We start from the raw sequence: 25,212 nt of genomic DNA on the forward strand, positions 1-25,212 counted from the left end.
CCAATTCTGGAACCACCTTGTATCAGTCCAAGCAAACCCTTATGGTGTCTGGTTGTAAGTCAACCTTGTAGACAAGCTATCTTAATGGTAGCATAGACTAAGCAGCCTTAAAGGCTTAACTCAAGAGGTTGTGTTAAGCGAATGAAAGGACACCACACAAGTATATATTATAAAAATATATGTATTTATTACTTAAAATAATCCCCAGTATTCTTTATGAACAAAGGGGCACAAGCGTTAAATCAAAAGCACAGTATAACATACAAAGTTGCACAATTATGGATGAGGGCGGGGGGCCACTCAGACCATATACTAAAAAAGTGGTATAAGAGATACCAATCGAACAGTGGTTAGGCCTAGGGCCTAGGGAATCGCTGGGAGCAGTCGGGACAAGCAATCCTGAAGTCTGGAAAAGCCCGCGGGATTCAGGTGCAGTGTGGAAAGCACACGCATGCACCAATGCAAGTCAATGGTGCGTAAAAGTTACACAAATAGAGTTTTAGGACACTTCCGCTGAACCTAGAAAGACAAAACTTAAGACACAGACCCTAGAGGTGTGTACCAGTGTGGGAACACCGGCGTTGCAATGTTACCTCGCCCACAGGAAGCGGGTGCACAGGGTCGAAGTAGTGTCGGGTTTCGTCACGCTGGTTCTTGGTGCTTGAAGCTGAAGAAGCTGCAGGCGCTGTGAAGGAGAAGTGTCCGGTGGGATCCAAGGGTGGATCGAAGTCGAAAAGTACCTGAAAGCAGAGGGGACAGAGTCTGGGTCACTCAGCAGTGACCAGGGTGGAACCAGGATGGAACCAGGCAATGTCGGGCGCAATCAGGTGGTTGTTGAGGAGCTTCTCTCCACTGTCACGTGGGCTCTGGGGCCTCTGCGAAGTCCAGGAGCAGGTCACGATCTGTCCCACGTAGGCTCTCGCCGTCGGCGCTGTCGGCTTCAAGATTGGAGCAAACAACACTTGGCAAAAGCAATCCACGCGGAACTGGGAGATTGCTTCTCACTCGGACCAGGAAGGTCAGAGCGGGGGCTCCTTTTCAGGGGAGCTGGTGTAAATCTGGAGCAACCAGAATCACAAGTCGTATTTCAAGTTTCGTTGGCACAGGGGCCACAAGCCGGCTGGCAAGTGACCGGGCCAACGCGTTGAGCCAAAAGAAGCGGAAGGGCCCCACGCAGCACTCGTCGAGTGTGGAGGGCTGAACTTCAGTGCAAGACTGGCTCATGGTTGGGGCTTCTCAAACCCCGGTGTACAGCTTCGAGGGTCACTCATGGGCTGCACGGTCAGCGTCTCGTGGTCTTTTCAAGATGGCGTGCCCCACGCTTCCGGTCGCCTCCACGGGTCTCAGCTCTGCAGGGACTGTGGATCGGGCTGTTAGAAGGCAGGCAAGCTTGATCTCGTTGATCTCTGTCACTCGAGTTCCGGCGGGAACTGCAACAAAGCAGACGTCGATAGGCTGGATGGTGCCTGTTTGCACAGGGTGGTCACTCCTTGACCACAAGGGAGATTCTTCAGTCTTCTACGTTGAGTAGGATGTCGAAGGGTCCAGAGTTTTGTTTCTTATGTTTCATCAGGATAATCTAAAGTGCATTGGTACTGCTCCCATTCTTATACCAATCTAGGGGGCTGGAAAACCTGCTAGGTCCCCTCCTATGGGTGGGACCCAGGAAGGGGGTGGGTACACCCCTTTCCTTTGATCCAGGCTGCGCTGGGACTGGGGCTGGTGTGCCCCAGAACCGGTTTGACCGGATTATGCAAGGGGCAGCCTTGTGCTCCCCATGCAGTGTCTGGTTTCTTTCAAACCTCCCTGCTACAATCCACTAACTCCTGTCTGGGGTGGTGTGACACCTCCCTGCGACAGGAAACCCTTTGTCCAGGCCCCCTTGGCTGAGTTTCGGTCAGCTTCAGGGGGTCAGACTTGTGTCTGTGGCAGAAGCATCCATTTTGTGGATCTGAGGCTCTTTTAGAAATTAACCGCATTTCAGTAAAGTAACATGACTTCTCCCTCTAGAGGGGTGGAAGGCTATCCCCGTCGCCAGAACTGGCGAGGGGATAGTATTCCAAATCGTATGACACCTTACACGACATGTTTTGATAAAGCCAAACCAAAGTTGCTATATAACCGCGAGGATTATAATGCACTTAATAGTATATGGTATGGCATTATCCTGAAACAGCTTAGGGATTTGTTCCCGATGGCTGCAGACAGGCTCAGCTCATGCTAGAGCTCCATCTCACATTAAACCACGCACTCTGCCTCCAGGATTGATAAGGCCTTCCATAGGAGTGACTCACAGGTTTATATGTGTCCAGATATAGGTTTAGATATAGGTATACTATATCTAAGCAAGAGGTGATTACACCATCTTGCCCCAGCTGAGTGATCAGCCAGTTGTGTCAGTTTAAGAACCAGCCAGGGGTGGCAAAAGATATGCTGCAGCCCCTGGTAGGCCTTGGTGGCACCTATGCCCTGAGCACCTATAGTGCATGGTACAGGGGCTGACAAGGAGTCCATTTCCAATTGTGGTATGTACCTATAGCACATGTATTAATAATTTGGAGAGAGAACAGCAGGCTGGGGGTCTGATTAGCAGGCCCACAGCCTCAGTAGTCGAAAACCAGTGAAGCAAAAAGCAAAAATTTGGTGTGACCATAGGATAGCAGACCCTACTCTCCTACAGCTTTAGACCACGCAAAGTGCACATGTGATTGTTTCTGATCTGCATGGCATATGACAGTGAATGGTGGCGGTGTTACTGCACTTACTTTGTTCGATTTGTCAATTGCTTTCAACAGTGTCAGACATAACATAATGGAATACTGACCGTGTGAGGTGAGAGTTAAGGATACACCTCCTTTCTTAAAGATGTTTAAGAGTTTATCACCCTGACACCTTTTCATTTCGCAACAACCAATGTGAGATGCTAATCCTTCGTCGTATTTGCTGTTATGTTGGTAGTTGCTTCCTGATCATACTAGGCTAATGACAATAATAAACAATGACAAACTATTATTTGTCATTGTGCTTTAATACTATGTTGATGGTACAGAGACATCTTTGAGCTGAAATGATGGGAAGCAAAACAATATGAAGGTCTTGTAATTAAAGATCAAAAAAGGGGAAGAACACTCTAGAACAGTACATGATCACAAAAACTAAATGGGAATAAAATGGGAATATTCAGGGAATATCCATATACAACTAGTAGAAATAGAAAGGACTGTACATTGTTTGTACTTTTCCTAATAGGCATTTGGAATTTAGGAGCCCATTCACAAAGGCATGTACGAGTATGTAAAAGAGTACTCTTTTAGTACTACTTCCGGTAGTTATCGATGATTCTTTGAATCACCTCTATGCATTCATTTTGTGCACCCTTTTTTAATGCTTCTGTGAGATTTTGTATTTATATGTTGGTTTTATACTCATCAAAAAAAGCATGTGATGTTCCGATTATATCAGTGAATTGATCCTGGACTTCAAAGCAGGCAGAGGTACTGAAATATGCAGTTTAAATCAGCAATTAAAGATTCGCAATTATCAGTAAGCATGGATGCTAACAAAGCTGTTAAACTAGAACAGTCAAAAAATAATAAATATAAAAATTTAAATAAAAACCTATTGCTTTCCTATTTTGTAATCTTATTTATGGTACACAGAGTATTTCTGTTATACTGACCTTGTCTAGAAAAGCTTGTATAGCTTCTTTGTGGTTCTCCACATTCGCATCTTGCCTGTACCTCTCAATTGAAGCGATCAGCTCGGTCTGCTGCTCCAGGAGTTCATACAGAGCTGCTTTTCTTTCAGCTCCTGAGTAGGTCTTGTTGATCCTTTCAACTTCTTCCAACCTCCACACTAAACCAGATTCATGAAAGATTACAGAATTTCATGGCACATTGTTATACAGTAAATTATATGTCAATAATTAGCACACAAATAATTGTTTCAATTAGTTCTGGTGAAAAAGAAATACTACAACATCAGCTAAACTAGAACCAGTTTGAATGAAGACAAGAAACAAGTTAGCAACTGGGCAATAAGTCTATGATTGGGCAATGAGTCTATGATGTTACATAACCTCTTTCTTCATCTGGTGGCTCAAACACTTTCTCATTTTGCCCTCCCTAGTTGCCCAGATATGTTTAACATACATTGCTAACCCCAGTACTAGCACTGCCACAAACAAAATTGCCAAAGTCACCTGCCTCCCTGCTTTACAGACACCTGGTCTGTGGCCTACTTCATGGGCACACAGATGCATTGGCCATCCAAATCCCTTTGTGCTTGCATCCACTAGTCACTCCTTACTTCATCTTTAATTACAATCTCCGTAGGAACCAATCTCTCTTAGTGTCTCCACGGAATTTGTTTGTCATTCCTCAAAGGAGACGCACATGTTCCATTGGCACACAACATTGACAAAACAGGGTGTGGTAAATATGGCTCCCATCCTCTTTTCTCAACAGTGAAAACAGATAGCCTACCTGTGGCCATGTAGATCCTTGCATTACAGTCTGCTAATCCACATGTCCAAGCACTGGGCACCCCGAGAGTCTGTGATTTTCTTGAACATTTATCTTAATAGCTGATTGCTTCAATTGAGAGGTACAAGCAAGATGCGAATTTGGAGAACATTTATCTTAATTCTCTACAGAATGACAACATTCTAGAATTCTAAGTAGTTTATTATAGCATTATAGCCAACTGCCAAGGGCTATAATATTGTTAAAGGCCCTTTTCCCCAGTTATATTCCTGAGCAGGAAGTGAAGCCTTATAACAAGGAATGGACTGTTACAACTGATATTACTCAAGGCAGAAGAACTATAGTGCTATTGTAATTCTGTGAATAAAACACAAAGAAACAGAAAGACAAACATTGAAATGTTGAGGAAGAAGGTCTGGACCAGCCATTGTTAGTCCTGATCCACCCCATTGCTTTCAATGGAGCTCTCAACATTCCACTCTTCCTCCTCCATTTCCCTGTTATTTCTCTTGTGCTCCATGCATGTGGAAAGTAGAAGACTAGAAATATTCTAGTGTCCCATGTCTTTGCCAATACACTTAACTCCCTCCTAATATCCTAATCCTTTACTATGGAAAAGCATGATGACAGCAGCAGTCCGAAAATATTCTCGCACTGCAAGTTGATTTCTGTAGAATCGGCCTACACTTACATTTTAATGTTATAGCACACCATGAAATGCAAAGACTGAAAATATATTATTATGTCTAACAGCTTCCTATACTATGCATCCTTCCCCTGAAATAATATGTATATACTGTGTAACACATGGGGACAGCAGCAGACCGAAAATATGCAAGTGTTAAATTGGCTTTCTATAGAATGCAGCCTCCACTTATGTCTTAAACCTATACTGCACAATGCATGCAGGCAGGGAAGATATTCTAGCACTCCAAGTGGATCCCTAAAGAGTTTACCCCCAGATGCATCAACAACCCAATTTGCGATTCCTTAATAGCGAAAAATACTGATTCGCTATAAAGGAATTGCAAAATGGAATGCATCAAGAAACCACTTAAAAAATAGAGATTTCTTAGAATTCCTTAATTGCGACTCGCAAATTGCGACTCGCAATTAAGGAATACCTCCCCATCCCTCCCCATTCATTCCTATGGGCCTAGAGGCCCATAGGAATGAATGGGAAGACAATCTGAATTCTATAGGAAACAACTTGAATGCTATAATATTTTTCAATTTGGTGCTGCCTGTACATGTGTTACAGCATAACATTATGATTTAAGTGGAGGCTGCATTCTATAGAAAAAAGCTTAGAATGCTAGCATTTTTTCAGTCTATGCTGTCCGTGGCACACTATCACATTAGGAAACAAGTGGAGGCTAAGGCCCAGATTCATCAAACAAAAATCCGCTCGCAAAGGGGCAGATTCTCAGAATCCGCCCCTTTGCGAGCGGTATTTTTGCATTTGGGATGCATCATCCCAAATGCAAAAATCGCAATTTTAGAAATTGCGAAATTGCGATTAATTGCATTTAAGGAATCTCAAATTGAGATTCCTTAAATGCAATGCATGAAAGTTTTTAAAATAGCGAAATCACTAATAGGGCACGCAAATTACCGTGAAGTACAACTTCATGGTAATTTGCAAAAACTTTGAAAAATGCACTAAAGTGCATGTTTCAAAGTTTCATGTTGCGCACACACATGCCCTAAGGGCATGTGTGTGCGCAACATATGTGCACATATCAATTTCAGGGGGTGCAACAGGGAGTCCTTTGGACATCCCTGCACCCTCGAAATCGCATTCTCAATTTGCGAATCGCTAATTGCGATTCACAAATTGAGATTATACTCATGTCTTAATGATATACTTGTGCATGGTATGAAGACAGCACAGACTGAAAATATTCTAGCATTTTAAGTTATTTCCTATTGAAAGCAGCGTCCACTTAAATCTCAATCCTAAATAGTGCCACAAGTGGACAGCAGCAGAATTAAATATTCTAGCATTTTAAGTTATTTCCTATCGAAAGCAGCGTCCACCTAAATCTCAATCCTAAATAGTGCCACAAGTGGAGAACAGTAGAATAAAATATTCTAGCATTTTAAGTTATTTCCTATCGAAAGCAGCGTCCACCTAAATCCCAATCCTAAATAGTGCCACACGTGGACAGCAGTAGAAATAAATATTCTAGCATTTTTAATTATTTCCTATCGAAAGCAGCGTCCACTTAAATCTCAATCTTAAATAGTGCCACAAGTGGACAGCAGTAGAATGAAAAATTCTAGCATTTTAAGTTATTTCCTATCGAAAGCAGCGCCCACCTAAATCTCAATCCTAGATAGTGCCACACGTGGACATCAGTAGAATTAAATATTCTAGTATTCTAAGAAGGTTCCCATAAGATGCAGCCTCCACTGATGTCTTAACGTTAAGTTATGTTATGTGTATAGAGCGTGTTATCACCCGCAAGAGATCCTGGTGCTAAGCAGGCGTACAGGCTCATCTCGATTATTTGAAGAGCCAAGTCATCTGCTTCTTGCAGAACTCAAGAAGAGAGAAGAAGGCTCTGGTGTGTAGTGGGAAGTTGTTCCATACTTTAGGAGCGACATATGAGAAGGCTTGACCTCCGGCTCTGTTTTGGTGTATGAGTAGATTCTTTTTCAAATAATATAATTATTACTATCATAACAATTGACTACACTTGTTCAAAAGTGGATGCAGCCTAGATCACTGCCACTTTAGAATCAGGGCAAGCTATATACCATGCCGGTGGAATGTAGTCGCCATCCTTTAGAAGGCAAACTGATTTTTTGACCTTTGTTCATTTAAACATTGGCCATGAAGAGGACAAATAGGAAAAGAAGCAAGAAATATGGAAATCTATGTCGTCAGGATTTTGGGTGCATATTAGCAACACCCGGAGGCTGTCCTGGGCATATCCATACTGCTCTAGGACACCTTCCCAAAACCCACCCTTTTTGGTCAAGTGGTATTTTGCACACTGATGCTACCAAAACCAAGTGACATTGAAGAAAGCCTTTTGAATCTTCCAGGCCACTCTTTAACATCTGAGTGCAGTTACTTTTGGAGTTTTGTAAAGCACAGAGTTGTGACTGTCATGTCATAGATCCAAAAACAGCGAAATGGGATATGCTTTTTAGGTGAATAATTGTCCTCTTTCTATCAAGGCACCTCGAACAAGGCTGTAGCAGTGCGGGACAAGCCTAGACATTACAAAAGATTTGTCTTTTGGTGGCATCAAGGTGTGTACAGAAAGTCCTTGGTCCTTCTTGGATTGTGGAGTGGTCCCGGTGTTTTCACAAATGTTTCATGAAAGCCTCTTTTCAGTTTCTTTTTTTAAGTTTTCGTATTTTGGCACAGAGCATTCCAGATCAGAGCTGCCATGACACAAATGACCTCGCAACATGGGATTTCCAGTTGCATCAGTCATGAACAAGCAGATTTATATTGCTGGATGCCAGGTATCTCTTTGAGGTATTGATCCTGAACGCTGCAGGCCCATCTGTGCCAGCTGGCCTCCTGTTTCCCCACCATATTTACTAAGATATTTATTTAGACTGCATTCATTTTTTGTACTTTATTATTTATTTATTCTTTTCATGTTGCATTAGTACAACCAGGTGGGTGCCTTAAAGCACTGACTGGGCAGAGCTGTGCGGAATTAGGATGAAAGAGATGAGGCAAAGACTTACACTGATTATATCCATGGCCTTAGTAGAAGAGGTGCATGCTCAGACCTTTAGGAAACTCTTTAAATCTGTCCTCGAGTCCTGATGGAGGTAGGATTAGGGGTTCCACAGGGATGAGCTTTACCAATAAAAAAAAACTCTCCCACTGTTCTTTTATCTCATCTAGAGCAGACAACTCAAGGAGCACAACAGCATGTTTTGGTCAGGTGATAAGAAAGCAACATACTTGGACGAAACTGGAATACCAATTTGAAGGTCTCTAGACAAAAGGGAGAGTGATTTAAATTGCTCTGTTTACCGAGCAACCAGCAAGTGACATCAGGGCAGGAGAGGTGTGGACCAATCGTTTTGAGTAACAGATGTGTCTCATATTTCTCTGTTGTTGGTTCATTCCTTGCTTTAAGGGAGAGGCTTCTTGTAGCCTCTACTGTAGCAATCAATGCAACATAAATCCACTGCAAGAACAAGAGCAACTTGGTGGTGGTTTGGTGTTAGTTACAAAGGGATCCTAAAGTGGTGGCAAAGTTTTATAAAACATCAACCTGGTCACTTTTATAAATTTGAAGAATGAAGATACTTTAAGGTGACCCCATCTTTCCGACTCATCTAGAGGATGTTAGATGTCATGTGAGAGGCAATCAATGATAGAGTGTCCGTTTTCTAGGTCCTTCTCTAGCTTGACATTTGCGCTGGGTGCTGTTGGTATATAGGTGGTAGACGATTCTGTGATTGATAGAATGACAGTGAGAGCTGCAATGCAGACATTGAATAGATTTAGAAATAGGGAAAATAACTTATGCATGCTACAGCCCACTTCAACTGAGTGAGGAGAATATTTTTGTGTACCATATGGTAGGCAGTAGAAAGGCAGAGGAGGATTGAAGAAGGGTAGTGACCCTCTTGTTACTAAGGTCCTCCCTTACGTTCATCAGCAGACTGGAAATTGATGAGGACGTAGCTTGATTTCAGCTGAATAGAAGCTGATCAGAAGAACAGAGAACTGAGATGTGACAACAGTGTTCAGAACCTTTGCAATGGTACGCAGGCCTGAGATTGGCTGTGGTCTTGACAGGACTTCAGGGTTGGCATTTTTTTAAATTAGCAGGTTTCTAATTACATGTTTTAAGTTATAAGGAAGTACCTCTGAGGGAAAGGAAGCATTGACTAACCTTGCAAGAGGTGGTACAAAACGTGAGGGGGCCCCTGCAAGATATGCTGAAGGGGCCACTCACACTCACATCAGTAGGTGCTGAGAGGGCCCCCTTCAGTATGGGTTTGCCTGGGGGCCCCCGTACCGCATGGGCTGCGTGAGGCTTTGTTACGCCCCTGAACCTTGTATGACCAGAATGATAGCTGATTGTCATAGTCTGATGATTTTAGCATTGAACGTATTCATGGATGATGCACAAGGTTTAAGGCTACTTGATGATCATGGTTGATATTATTTTCTAAGACTAGTAAGAAGTTTTCAAAGTGGGTTGGTTATGGTATTGCAGCACCGAGGGCCCATAAAGATTGGCAGAAAAGGAAGGCAGCATCAGAATGCTCCGCTGTTGATTCAATCCTTCTTCATCCAGGTGCTCCGAACATCAGTTAAGCAAATTGATATTTTGGTCTCAAGGGCTGACTTATATTTTAAAGTGGTGGAAGCTGATGCATTGCTCACCAGTCTCTCATATGCTCACCTTTCCAGGTGGTGGGTCTTGCTTTCTTTACAGTTTACAGTTTAAGGCATCCCTTACGTGCAGTATCACAGAATCCAGGATGCTTAGAGACATCTCATAATAGCCATGGAGGATGTTAAAACTCATAGATGAAGCTAGGAATCAGGTTACACGTCTTGGGAGTATGACTATAGTGGCAGAGGCGCTCTTGCAATGGAGAGTGGTAGCAGAAAAGTTTCCTGCTGTGTGTAGCACCCCTTATTCACTTCCCTACCATATTGTCACCCTGACAGATCCCCACATTTTTTAACAAATAGTTTAATTGCCTATTACATTATTTCACTAACAGTTTTAATAAAAAGGAGGACAGATCTCCATACATTTCATAAACTATACCTCAAACCTAATAATATGGTCTCTGTCTTGTTCTCATTTAGCTAGGCTCCATCCAATTTTCCATCTAGTTTAAATAAGAGAGTGATTTGTAAAATGCAACATATTAATTGCCAAAAGATTCAGAACTGCTCTCCACCTCCCATGAAAAAGCCTGATTTCAATAGAACAGTGAGTTTTAAGAGCTCTCCAGAACGAGATATAGTTTCATAATTTCTGATATCTCTGAGCTGCTTCAGAGATATCTTAGTCTACAATTAAGGGTCTGGATTTGAAAAAAAATACCACCATACGCAAGCGCATCTCAGCGAGTTAATTAAGAGGGACAGAGTTAATACAGAGATTCTAAACGGAGAGAATGTGTAGGAGCATAACTCAATAATTTGTCCCGAAAAATAATTGGTCCACGACCACAAAAGACTATATAAGCAAAACGCAAACACTTGAACAGTATATGTTGTGCCAGTGGAGCCAGTGCATTCACACACATAGTTCATTAACCCTGTCAAACAGGCAAGATGGAACAGCAACAATGAAACTAGTCTTACATATTAGCATCGTAATATCACTGAATGCTCAAATATTAAATGGCTCATATCTGTTTTGAATCTTGTGCCTACATTAGGGTTCCCAATTGTCTTAAAATACTACTTGTTGTACTGTTTTGCAGCAAATTATTACAGCATGCATTCTTCTTGAAACAGCCCTTAAATTGTGTCATATTATACAATAATATTGAAGCCAGGGATTGCAGGTGTTTTACATGGCAGTGTACATTAGAGAAAACAAGATTTAAAACATTTTTATTTTAAGAGTGTGTGCCTTTAAACAACATTTGATTACTAGGCTTGAACTGAGCCACTTCAGGAGGCAGACCTAACTCTGTTTGTTGACCTCAACATTGCATTAGCTTTGATAGCTGAGTGATCACATCTGGAGCAGTGATTCGTAGAGCTGTGAACACCATGCAATGCCCTCAGACTATCCAGTCTGAAACAGGCATGACAGGGGAGTGGATGAACTGATGAAGAGATACATTACTGTTACTGACACAGCTGACAGAAGTACGTACTCCTCCATACAGCCATTCTCATCAGCAACCAATCACTCACCAATACAGTCAATCAAACAGCCACTTACTCACCCATACAGTTACACGCACAACCACTTTCTTACTCATACATATACTAACATGTAATCACTTACCTATACAGTCCATTCAGCCGTTTTTGCAGTATCATTGTTTAATTTTTCTATGGAAAAGTGCACAGGGTCAATGCATTTTGGGACCCCGCCTTTTGGGGCCCTTATGGTCCCTTGAGAGAGACACCAACAGTCACCAGCCAGGAGCAGCAGCAGCAGCAGCACATAACTAGGTTGAAGGCTCTTCTGTAAGCCCAGTCTTAGACTCATCCTGGCAGAGTCAAGATACAGGCCCATGAGCTGACTAACAAGCTACGGTATGCAACTTAAGTGCCACTAAAGAGCATTCAGAGATGATCCTTCTCTGCTGCTTGGAGCCTGGTGGTGTTCTTAAATGTTGCCCTATATGATCCCTCTGATGTCCGATCTTTTTATAAGATTGATGTGTATCAGTAATTTGCCATTCCAATCGGACTGGGTTAATGTACCCCAAAGACATAACTTGGTTATTGGAAGTCACAGGAATATCAGATATACCATGATCTTCTCTGGGATAAGACAGTAGTTTGAGCCTCTTCGTATGTACACTGTACTCTGTAGTAGCTTGTTGTAAACCAATAACTACGATTAATGAATATAATTGTATAATGTGATCTAGCATTTACCTGGTCTCTCACATGGATAACAAATGCTAATTATTGTTAACCAATTTAATCTTACTCATCACATTGACCTCAGAAAAACTAGTCTGTGTGAGCCACTAGTATTCAAACCTATGCTTACATGACTTACAGGACTCCAATCTCTACAAGAAACGCATTAGTCTTCATAGCGATCTCATCCAGTCCTGATTATGTATACATATGGGGGCACTTTTTTTTGTTCTAAAAGTTAGTATTTTCCCTGAAGACATCTGCCAGTGACTACAGAAGCCAGTAATCTATACAGGGTCATGAAGATGACTACAATTGCTCTTCCTGCTTGCCAGACAATCAACTGCCCTGCTCCCCTCCAGTCACTTTCTTCTCACCTTCAGGTAAATGCTACATGACATTTGCCTTTGATCGTAGAAGCGAGTATCCTATGAAAGGGCATGGAAAATCTGAGCTACCATGTTGCCAATCATTAGCGGCAAAGTACCAACTTGCTGTGCAGTACGTTTCTTCCTGTCACAATGGATATGCAACCTCAGCATATCAGCTAGTTATGTGCAGATATATGACAGCAGTAATGCAAAGCACTGTTAGCCCCCTCGATTGCCTGCTAGCCAAGCAAAACTTTCTGTTCACAGAGTTTTGTTTTCTCTTCATGATTACCACACATCAGTACAGCAACTATTTTTAGTATCCTAATCAGAAATCTTTGAACCATATCTGCTGCACTAGCAGCCACCTTCTTGACAGATACTAAATAACCCTTAGGTATGTCTCTGTTTAACAGGGTGCCTAACCATCATCAGGACCACAGCTAATCGAGGCAACAGGCAGATTCCATTTAAGGACATGTGAATTGTTGGCCTCATTATATACTGCTAGTCAGGCAGCTATTCACGGGCCAATCAGAGCCTTCTTATCAAGGATGCCATGAAGCAGCTTTATAATAGTCATGTCTGTCAGTCTCTCAAATTCCAGCCATTAAAGTAATACTTGACACTCACAAGTCTCTTTCATCAGTCATGCAGCTTCAATATGACAGCTAATTTTTATTCCATGTGAGTAAGATCTTACCACCTGTACTTAATACACTAAGCATGCTGAGGAGGACAAGCATAGCAATACTCTACTGGTGATGTGCACATTTTTATCTGTAGAAGACATTAATGATAGTAAACCTGGGAAGGGGCATTGGCTCCTTGCTGGGGAAATATGTATACCAGGTAATGAAAAGGAAGGTTGCTGGGACAACTTGACCAGCATTAAAAAGCACTGTGACCTACATTTCTAGAGTGAGATTTAACTACATGGTACTCTTAATTTCTAAAACAAACAGCAAAGTGGGCTTGTGCTGTGTACTACAGGACCATCAACCTTTCCATTATATAAGTTATTTGATATTGATATTGCTTATTTCAACTTGACCAGAACATTTTCCATGTTTCCATACCATTTAATTGGTTCTTACTCAATGCTGCATTATCTCAAGCCGGTGCCTGAAGATACAATCTGATACAGACAAAGGGGCTTTTTCACAAAGGTAAATTACCCTCGAGTAAATATACACGTGAAAGCTTATTATTACACTTATAAGTAAGTTTACTACATTAGGCTATTCAGCATTTATGACTGTAAAGTTACTCACAAGCGTCCCCACCGTAGGGCCTGACCAATTTCCGAGTGTAAAGTTATTACTTGTAACTTTTCACATTCAGGCAGAGCTCTCCGCCACTGAGGTAGAGCCCTCCCAATGGTAAAATATCAGGAAAAGTTAAAAAGTTTCTTAAAGTCTAAAATAAACCGGGAAAAAATATTTTTCCACTGAATAATAATGTTCATTTTATTTCATTTTATTGCAGAATAATATAAAAAATGAACAGCATTATTAATTACATTTTAAATTAAACATGTAATTGTTTTGAAACTATTACATTTAAAATATCTTTTTCTAGTTTATTTAAAAAAATACCCCACCTAAAGTAATTGCTTATATTTTTATTATATATTTAAAATTATTAAAAAGAGATGTATTGTATTAACAGTAATGTAGTTATTTTAATCAATATTAATGTTACAATAGTGTATATATATATTTTTTATATTAAAATAAATTAACAATTGATTTATTTTGCGACGGTTGACATATGCTCCATGATTATGTTCAAATAAGAATTTTTTTTAAAATGTTTTATTTTCAGATTTTATTAACACTGAATACATGTTATTATATTTGTAAATTGTTTAAATGTAATTTATTCTAACATTGGTTCATATAAGTTTATTTTAAGTTCCTGCATCCATTATTTACTATAGGAGGGCGTTGCAGTACCTGTGAGTGGTTATGTATGGTGCTGGACTTATTCCAGGTCTCAGCTGTCAAGTGACTTTTTTGCCTGTAGTCTCAATAGAACGGCAGTTTGTAAATCGGTAGGGGCTGTCTCATTGGTAGATGGGTAAGTGCATGTCCTTTTCTAAATCCCTCCCTTAATGCCTCTTTACTCCTCCCTTAACACATCCCCTTTAGTTGAGAGTATTCTCCATTTCCCAGTCACTCCCCTCTATCCTTCCAACATTTATTACTTAAACATATACTTACCTGTGCAGTGATCTCTGCAGACAGGATGGAGAGCTCCACGCATAAAAGATAGGAGAGGCGTTGACTTCCGCGGGTAGGTATGTGAATAGCGGTTTGTAGAACATTGGTAATACTTTTGTGGTACTACTAAACGTACTACAAAACGCTGTTTTTCAATAGGTGCTAATGTATGTAGCAACATTTTCAAGGCGATTTGAATACACTGTGTTTGTTTGTAAAGTATTTTATTTCTATCTTTAGATTTTCCAGACTTTCTGTGTGATGTAGCTAAACAAAGGTCAGATGCATCGCTTCCTGTGATGGGACCAGGCAAAAGGTCATGCAATGTTAGTTCCTATGAGATCATGTGGGTCAAAAGGTCACAGATGTCACAGCCTATGAAGTCACAAGGCATAAGGTCTTGGGATAGCACTTCCTGTGACATCATTGGGGGGCCAAAGGGCCTGTGATGTCACCTCCATTACTCCTGCCATTTTGGTGAATCGACGTCCATTGATGTATGTTAAACAAGGAGAGTTGAATAGGAGCATACTGCAAAATGATGAGGTGCTTCTGATTAAGCCCAAAAACTTTCAAAAACCGGAAATCAGCAAATGAAAGAGGCGCGAAAAACTCACAATCTAATGAATTCTGTTTATGATTCTGTTCAAATGCCAAGTTATGAGAGTTTTCAATGTTGATGGTGTCTTTGTAATCTTCCCCGAGCTTTTGTCTGTGACCTTTAATTAGCCTTTGTGAAATTCGTAGGCGGCAAAGTTAAGAATGTGAATATGTTGCAAAAAAGGCACACGATGGCATCAGCCCTTGATAATTTTGATGCATGACCCAGTTAGAATTGTGTAGGATGGGCAATTTCAGCATTGCAATTACTGTTTCCTTTAGGCCTGGCAGTGCTTAAAGGCACGGGGAAGATATGAAATTGAAAGTGATTAAAAACAGACATTATGATAACGGGCTTTATTCCTAATAAGCATTTATGTTTAGAAATTAAACTTTCTTTAACTGTCATATCAGTCCTTTATTCCAAGGGCAATTATCATTGCTGTGTAGATAATCTAGCTGAACTTTCAATGTTTGCTCATTGCGTTGAGGAGCTTGTTTCTTCTGGCATGGCCAGATAGCACCCACAAAGCGCTTTGATGAAGCTTTTATATGAAAGAAAAGTGTAACGAAGACAGAGAGAGGCTGCAGTGAGATGCAGGAACACATAGACTACACCTGTTTTGGGCTATTTAGCACGGCTACTAGAGAAATTGTACACTGTTGTTTGCACCATATGTCAAAAAGAACTCCACCCCCTTACTGGCTGGTACCGAGGCCTGCATTTAGGACAATAGGTATGGCTGCATACTTGTCACCCTTCAAGGGGTCTTGTCTGGGAGCCTTATCAACCCTAAAAAACAAAGCAGGCCAGAGGATATTGCCACACCGGATCCCCAGATACAATAAGCACTGCAACTGAGAACAGGAATCTTGCACCAGATGAATTAAGTTATAAGGACAGAAAAAAACAGATAACACCAGGTGTGAATGTGTGTATAAATGTGTGAAAATGTAGGCGGTACCTTGAATGTTTAGGTGCATGTACTTTGATGGCTGAGGAACCTTTCCACCCAGCATCAAAAGCTTTAGCTGGGCTTGAGGCTGAACCTAGTAGTGAGCCTACTTGATCCATTTGAATAGTGAGTTTGTTAGTGAGACAGTGAACAGCAATAGCGTTTGCTTGCCCAAGAAATAGCTCAAATTAAACCATTCCTCTAGATTCGGCTGCAAAAATACAGCTTGCAGGAATTGCTGGTCCACAGCCAGCACATGTTGGGGCGAGCTACTTGAAGAAGACACCAGTAGACTAAGCATAGCATGAAACCAGATGTTAGAGGCAAGAAGAAGAAAAGAATAGTTAGATTCTGGATGTAGAATGGGGGTGCTGTACAATTTTGTACAAAAACCTTTTTTTAGGTGAGAGCGATAAAGCAGCCTCTTCAAAAAAGTAGGAAATCAGGAATGGTGATGGCAATAAGGCGTGGTTAAACGAGAGAAACCAAAACTCTGTTGAAGGCTTCGCAAGCACAGTACTTATCACTTGCAAAGGGTGGCAGAAACTCTATCCAGAGTTATGATATTGTGAGTGTAGATTTTGAGTGTTCTTTAACGCAGCATCTTGGGATCACGGCATTAGGATGGAGATCCATTGGAGACACTGATATAACAGCAGCACTAGAAAAGTACTCTTGCTATGAAAAGGGGGAGCGCACAGGCGCCATGTTCTTCACAAATATTGTTCTAATTTCTGCCAACCTGGACAATTCTAAGTATGAGGAAATATAGGGTTAACAGGACCATTACAAAGGCACATATGATTCTGTTGTACAGGTGTTAAATAGCGCCAGGAACCTACCTTCAAGTGCATGGTAAAGTATCTCGAAATCTTCCTTTGTCTTTGGATTCATTCTTCGATCATACTCCCGCTTCAGGTGGTCCTCTTTCTCTTTCTTCCTCCGAAGCTCTTCTTCACACTCCCACTCCAGCCTCATTTGCTTTGCTCTTCTCAATTCCTCTACATGTCTTTTAGCACTGAACCTTCTGTAATATTTCTGGATCACGATCACCTAGAAGGAAAACACTCAAAGTTCAGTTTTTCACACTGGATGCATTCTGTAGCAATTCGCATTAAAACTGAAGTTCACACTATAAGCGCTGGAGCTAAAGCACCATAAGCGCAAAGGTTGGATGAGCCATATGGGTTCTGACTCTGTCGGGAAACAAATGCAAGCGGTGGATTCTCTTCATAATCATGGTATCAACTGGTCATGGGAAGAGAAGAAAAGCAGGTCGACGACTGCTACATCAGACATAACATTACAAATCTGTGATGGACATTACAAAGTTTATGAGTTAATTCTCAATAAAATTTGTAAACCTAAACTCACAACTTAACACCAACGCACTGTCGCACTGCCGGCCGCCCCTAGGTCTGACCCCTGAATTGCAATACCGGCACCCGGACCCACAGTGGTCAGGGGGAAGACCACCGCCTCCGCCAGGATCAATGATCCTGATGGCGTGGCGGTCGGATTCATAGTCCCGAATGGCAGTGGCGCCGAGGCAGGCACCGCCGTCAGGATTACGATATTGCATTCCGACATCGTTTTCTTGGTGGGAAGACCACCATGAAAAGGCTGTCAGAAATTTAATTTGGGGGCCCCAAACGTGGGCACTGTAAAGTGGCCCTGGGGGTACATGTAATGCCCCATGCACATCCTTGCCAATTCTCAATAGAATGTGTAAACCTACACCCACAGCTTTACACCAACATTGGTAATAGATTTGAAAGTTCTCCAAAACGTCTCAGCATTGCTTTTTTCCTGAAGTAATTCAGGGCATAAACCATTTGCACAGGGGTAAACATGCATGTTGCACATTTAGGCAATTTGAATGCTTAGAAAAAGAGCACTGACACATGCTAACCTTTTTATTAAATTTTCTTCTATAAGGAATACATTTTTCTCGTGGAAAAACTGTTTCCCACATGCCACGACCAATTGTTATGTTTGCTCATATTCTAACATCTGATAAGAATTTATTTCTGCTGAAGACAGGAGTACTTATTCAAACAGTGAGAAGGTGAGAATGGGCTATGAAAAGCAGGGTCAGAATGGGAAAAAAATAGGCCACAACACCAAAAAAAAAGTAATCCACAATAGTGACTTAGGGGCTGATTATGATGGCAGGTGGACTGCCACCGACAGGCTGGCGGTGGTGGTCCAACCACCGACAGCCCCTCGGTCTGACCGCCGGATTACAATACCAGCAGTCAAGGGAAAGACTGCCGCCTTCGCCAGGATCAGTGATCTCAACGGGGTAGCAGTCAGGTTCGTAGTCCCGAGTGGCAGCAGTGCCAAGCCAGGCACCAGAGTCGGGATTACGAACTGTATGAAGTATTATTAAGTTACCAGCCTGGAAATCCACAGGTAGAGCTGAGGAACAAGAGCTCTTCAGGAAGGTAGCTTTACTGACATGTTGATGTCTACCTCAGTCCTGTCACACTTCAATTTAAGCAGAGGCAGCGCCTCATTCAAATCTAAGTAGGGCTATAATTTCTTAATAAAAGGCCAGTGAGGGCCATGAGTTGTGTTGATTTCCACACATCTTTACTGCATCTGTTGAGCTATTCCAATACTTTCCTATGCTGATCTCAAGGTACGTCAATAAAAGTATTCACCAAGTGGGGCAATATTTTGTATGATTGATTGTTGCACATTTTTGAAAGATATCTGCCTTTGATTGACACAATCAATTTACAGTGGAGCTAAATATATTTTAGGATGTTATTCTGAGTTGTTGATGGTGTTCTGTGAAGATTATAAGTGGGTTGATCCCAGTGAGAATGTGCACACCCTAGGTCTGTTGCTTGCCTTAATTCTGAGATGAAATAATTCGATAACAGGAGGATTGGAAGTTATGCAATATATACATTTGCACTGGAAATGCATCCTTTCAAAAAGGCACTAGTAACATGGAGGTTAGGAGATGCGGAAAGAACAAATATATATATATAGATATTTTAGTACAACCTTAACACTCAACGATTCAACGATTGGCAGTCCCAAGATAATGCATGAAAAAGATATCTTTTCATGAAGTATATTAAACAAAATGGAAGCATGGTTAAGTAAGTGTGCACACAAACACATGCTTGAATAATACGCTGATGGAGGCAAACATAAAGATTGTAACAGAAACTGTCAACTCGCGAAGAATTAAACATAAACGACTAACAGAAGGATGCCACATATAGGCAACAAAGATCAACTCATGCCACGTTTTTCAGGATTAACGCTGATTTTGTACACAAGTTCCCTATAAATTAATTTTAAGTAACTGTATCTCATCTGGATAGCCTAAAAATATGGCATTCACTGAGCCCTTCTCTGTCTATAAAGATCTCCTCTGGAATACGAGGGAATCATTAGAGATTGACATTAATCTTAAAATGTGATTGTCAAATGTGGATGAAGATAAGTTGCTCTATCTCCTTGTTCACACGTAAGACACTAGGAGAGACTTGAAAGGGGTACATTTAGAGTTCAGAACATCAAGAGCTCCATCATAAATTGGTGAAGTGCCTGCTCCACTGAACTCGCCATTCCCCTGTCTGATTTAGAAGTGGGGGATCACTCAGGTTTCTGAAGACAGAGCCTCAGCTTGGTCTGACATTAGAAACCCTTGACTTGACAATCTGTCAGCAAGGAGACCACAAGGTCCTAAAGGCAGTGACAACAGTGGTGGCTGCGTCAAAACGAGGAAGGTGGGGCGGGGGTAGGGGGATGGATTAAAAATGATAATAATAAATAAACTTACTTTTCCTTCACTGCAGCCGCCGCCACACGCATCTCCTCCGTCCTCTTCATCTGCACTGGCAGCACTGACATGAGCAGTGTTGCTATTTGTCTGAGTGGCCTTATTTGGCCGCTCAGGCAGTCCCCGTGGGGCCTCGGCATGTTCTACCTCAGGATCCTCAACACAGCCAGGCAGAGAACATGGTAAGAGCGCATGAATGTTTGCCCGGCCAAAGAAGTCCGGCCAAACATTCTTCCGCACTAAGGGAGTGCTAACCACCCCTCAATGTGCTAAACCCCGCCCCGGCTCCAGTTTTACACAGAAAAATTAAATGATAATAACGTCTTATTATCCTTTAATTTTTCTTTTTGCGCTGCTCAAATAGCAGTGGGGCGACGCTTCTCCGCCTTAACGGAGGAGACGCCGCAGAGTGACACTACCCAATATAGGGTGGGCTAGGGCCACTCATTTTTTATGCATGTGTCTGGCAATCAAGGTGTGACGTGGTGCACCTTTGCTGGATAAACAAACAGTACCACGAGGAGCGGAAGAAAAGTTACTTAGCACCAGGGCCATTGTCATTTTGCTATTCATAAACAACCTCCTTGTTTATCTCTGAAAAAGTCAAATGAAATTCGGAGTGGGTCAAAAATATGGCTGCACACTCAGCACTGAGCTGATAAAGAGTGCCTGTCAGTATGGAGAAATCACTTTCATTAGAGTGCTCCCCACCAGACATACAGGGATCTCTAATGTGGGAAGCGGATGTCCGCTAGATAGTGAGAGGAAAGGGCCTCTGTGCCTCTTGGTAGAACTTTTGGGGTTCTATTAACAACAGAGAATCTCCTAAAGCGGAATCAGTACCATGTCTGGCACCTGTACTCGTGCCAAAGTTAATTTAGTAGACCGGCTTACTCCCCTTTATGGTGCCAGATGGAGGAATGGGCTTTTTTTAACAATAAATGCAGTGAAACCAGTCCCAGATGCAACTGGTATCTATGGTGTGGTACCGGAACAACGGAGCCTGATCTACCCTAAAATGCTGCAATCCTGTTTGATGGAGCTCTGAGAACCCCCTCTCTGGTATATTCACAATCTTGTATGGCATGAAAATATTTTCTGGTAACACTGGGCCCTACTTCGGAGTATGTGCTTGAAATTATCCACGGCCTGGAAAAACCCTTTCTTGAATAGGTCCTAGAGTGCCTTGGAACATGGGCTGTACACCTCTGACCGAGCCCAATGGGTGATGGAGACAGAGTCCAGACTAGCTAGACGTGACACTGCTGGTCAACTACAAAATAGAGGTTTGAAGCACAGGTCTCTTTCTGTACTGATCCCTTTGTGGTAATAGACTGCAGGCGATCCATCAGTGAACTCTGATGAATTCCATGTCTAGAGAGGATAGTAGCTCACCTGATTATGGTTGCTGAAGCAAGCTGACACTTGAAATGTAGGTTTTGTGACAATAAGGTACTAAGGACTGTTTAATGCATCCTATGCACTATTTGACTGGCATGCATGGTAATGAGAACAAAGGATATGAAGAAAATTAGAAAAGGAAAACCAAAAACACTCAAGGGAAGACAGCACAAGCTCATTTAGGCGGAAAGACCAATAGAAGTAAACCTGTGAATGCTGTGGTGGGGAGAAGGAATAGAAACCCTCTGGGGCAGCTGATGACCCATGGGTCAGGCAAGGCTCACTGAGGCAGTGGTACGCTCAGACTTGGGAGATCCAAAATATCTTAATAAATAAATCAGCCAGACAGTGCAGGTGATCCCACTTAATTAGCTAATGCTTTATAATGAATATAGTATATAGGGCCTGATTATGATGTAGGTCGGAAAACCTCCGACCGCTCGTCGGAGGCTTTCAGACCTACATGGTAGGTTTATATTCCGACCGCAGAATTATAATGTCGGAGGTCGGAGTGTAAACCAGCCGGCGAAACCAACTGGGTTGCGACAGGCTGAAGGAGCTCGTCAGCCAGTCGGAAAGGCCAAATAATCTCTTTAGGAAGGCATTTCGCTTCAGGATTATGATGGCACTTCCCGACAACAGTTCCATGTTGGCCTTTCCACGGTGCAGGGCTATTTAGAAACTCCCATTTCTCAATGGGAGCTTGTGCTGCGGGCGATTTACACCCACAGCATAAGCTCCCAATGGAAAATAGGAGTTTGGTGCAGTCAGATCGTGATAAGGTGTGCAGAAGCGCCGACCTATGGTCGGTCGGTCCTCACACCAAGCCTGTGCCGACATCGTAATAGGCCCCAAAGTGTGAGATGGTGCAGAGGGACTTCTCTCATTTAATATAGGTTTCCTCCAAAACTAAAGTCACCGGTGGAGGGAAGTCTATGAATATGAGATGCTTGTCCAATGTTATGGGATACACCACAACAAACAAACTATAATCCAAAAGAAAGGCCTGGAAACAAATCAATTAACTAAGAGTGAAAGCGTAAGTAAAATTAATTATTGTGTTACTGCTCTGTGAATTTTTATGATAATTCTACAGACTTTCTAGGGAAATTCAGAAGGGCCCTGGCAGTAACCATTCAGTGAATACCAACTCTTACGTTTTTGCTGACCAGAAACTAATTTAATGAAGACGCATGTTTAGACGCTCACGCTAAAGCAAGAAATTATAGCACATCTGAAAACCATGTCAAACTGCAAATCATAGCCTAGCTATTTTAAAATGCACAAATAACCTCAGTAGGGTAGCAATGCTGCAGTGAGTACTCATGCCGTGCGATGTAGGCCACTGAGAAATAAAAGTTTCTTTCACTGCGCTCTATGGAAGGGGCAGCTACGTACCGCTTCGAGTCTCCGTGCCAGGTATTCGTCCGCTGTCACGTACTGCTTTGGTTCTATTAGTTTGTCCGTGAGGTTTGCCACATAGCAGCCAATCTTGGTCATCTGTGTTGAAGTTGTATTTCTGGACTGCTGATACTTGTTTTTTGCGACGACAGTCTGTTCGGAAAAAATATATAGAAGAGAACATTCAAAAAACATATTCTAGAAAATGGTTTCAGTTTAATGAACAGAACCCTCTACACCTTTTTAAAGCTCCCGTCACCCTCTTCAACCTTACTACAAGTTATTGGTGTCTTAACTCACAGCACTTGGTTTGAAAGAGCACTTCCGGGATAGGTCTCTTTCACATCAAGCTCTCTTTTCTATTTGGACATGGTTACGAGGTCCCCCTGTTTTATAGCTGTTAAATCTGTCCCCACCCTTTACTGATACCAGAACCACCAGTCTATTGGGTTCATTAAAAATATATTTACAGGTGGAACACTGACAGTGGACCGAGATATGAGCAAGTCAATATTCCTATGTCCAATTCCCCCAATAATGCCTCTATTTGGCCCAGACTTTCACTCACAGATCCACTGTGTTTCCATGAACCTCATACATCGAGGCGCTGATAAGACTTATTTTGCCACTTGTAATAAGGCCCCACTGGTAAGAAACCCAGGGCCAGATGTACGACCGTTTTTAACGGTCGCAAATAAAGATTGATGACGTTTGCAAGAGCTAAAATGGCTTCTGGCATATACTAAGCCTATTTTGCGAGTCGGTAGCCTATTACAGACTCGCAAGAGTATTTGCGAGTCACCATTAGGATGGGGCATGCCAAGGGCATACCTTCCTAATAGCTTGTCGCAGGGGCATGTATGAATGTTTTGCGACCGGTGAGCAGTGGCAAAACTTTCATACTTTACCGACTCCGTGAAGGAGGTTGTAACTCATTTGCAAACGGGACCCGTTCCCCTTTGTGAATGTGGGCAGCAACATTTTTTAAGAGCTGGCAGTGGTCCCACTGAATGCTGCATACTTTAAAAATACATAAAAGGAAGCTTTTCAATGTTTTAAATGTATACCTCTTTCCTTTATGGAAATAAGGCTGCATCTAAAAAAATGCAGTATTTAAAAAGCAGTCACAGACATGGTGGTCTGCTGTCCCCAGCAGGCCAACATCCCTGTAGTAACACAGTGGTGTCATTCCCAATGGATCGCAAATTGCAACCTACCTCATGAATATTAATGAGGTAGGTCATGTGCAACTCCATTGGGAATCACAAAATGTGCCTGAGACACATTAGTACATTTCATTTTGCGACTCGCTAATTGCAAGTCGCAAAATGAAATGGTCATACATGTGGCCCCCAGTCCCAACTTAGCCACTTCTAGTCTCTTAGTAACAGGAAGTAGTGCAGTAACCAAGAGACACAATTTTGAGAGAATGAAAGCACCCAGTTTTATACGTATACTTTATTCACAAAACAAAACCGGCAGGAAGCCAGTTCAACTTCTTATGAACACGTGGCAATTTTCTAAACTCCATCCAAATGTTTTCAAGGTATTCACTAGGGGCCAGATGTAGGTAATTCTATTTTACCGATTCATAAATACAGAATTTTACCGATTCGGTATTTATGAATCGGTAAAATAGAAGGTGGGAGATGTAGGTAAAATTTAATTTTCAATTACCGAATCGGTAACATTCGGTATTAATCGGTATTGCCCATTGATTCCTATGGGCCTTGAAGCCCATAGGAATCAATGGGCAATACCGATTCGGTATTTACCGAATCGGTAAATACCGAATCCTGCAAGGGTGCAGGGGGTGTCACTTTGACACCCTCTAGCACCCCAAATACAGGCATGTGTGCCATGTGGCACACAGACATGCCCTAAGAGCATGTCTGTGTGTCACATGGCACAGGTGTGCATGCACAGATGTGCATGCACACCTGCATTCGGTATTTTACCACCCAATAGGATTAGGTGCTAAAATACCGACTCTTAAGGGCCTGTGGCACTCTCAGGAGTGTCACCTACATGTGGAATTACCGAATCGGTAAAATTACCGATTCGGTATTTTACGGAATCGGTAAATTTACCGATTCGGTAAATTTACTGATTCTGTAAAATGCTGGCCCCTACATGCCGATTCCTAAATACCGGTCGGTAACGGCCGAAATCGGCCGTTACCGACCGGTATTTCCTCTCCTACATCTGGCCCTAGGTGTTTGTAAAGGCAGTGAGCCCGTATTTTTAAGCCTAATGAAAATAACATTTTAGGATCTCTATCTCACAGCTTAAATTTGCACTGAATTCATAACTCTGAATTAATAAGGCAATCCGATAATAGCCTTAATCCCTGCTGGCAAGCCACAGTATCTTTTCATTTAGAACTGCTGGTGTGTCTGTTGTTC

At 42.1% G+C, this 25,212-nt stretch overlaps 1 protein-coding gene across 5 annotated transcripts in view; it reads right to left on the reverse strand.

Annotated features, from left to right (window-relative positions):
• IQUB (IQ motif and ubiquitin domain containing) overlaps positions 1-25,212 on the reverse strand; it is a 431,014-nt gene that overhangs the window by 119,039 nt on the left and 286,763 nt on the right. For all 5 annotated transcript variants that reach the window (XM_078680839.1, XM_078680866.1, XM_078680849.1 and 2 more), the window contains 3 exons: positions 22,805-22,960; positions 17,043-17,253; positions 3,680-3,855 (listed from right to left, as the gene is read on the reverse strand). In XM_078680839.1, coding sequence (XP_078536965.1) covers positions 3,680-3,855; positions 17,043-17,253; positions 22,805-22,960 — 543 coding nt within the window. The remainder of the gene's footprint in view (positions 1-3,679; positions 3,856-17,042; positions 17,254-22,804; positions 22,961-25,212) is intronic.

Source organism: Lissotriton helveticus, chromosome 1_1 (genome assembly GCF_964261635.1).
Source record: "Lissotriton helveticus chromosome 1_1, aLisHel1.1, whole genome shotgun sequence".
NCBI classification, from domain to species: domain Eukaryota; kingdom Metazoa; phylum Chordata; class Amphibia; order Caudata; family Salamandridae; genus Lissotriton; species Lissotriton helveticus.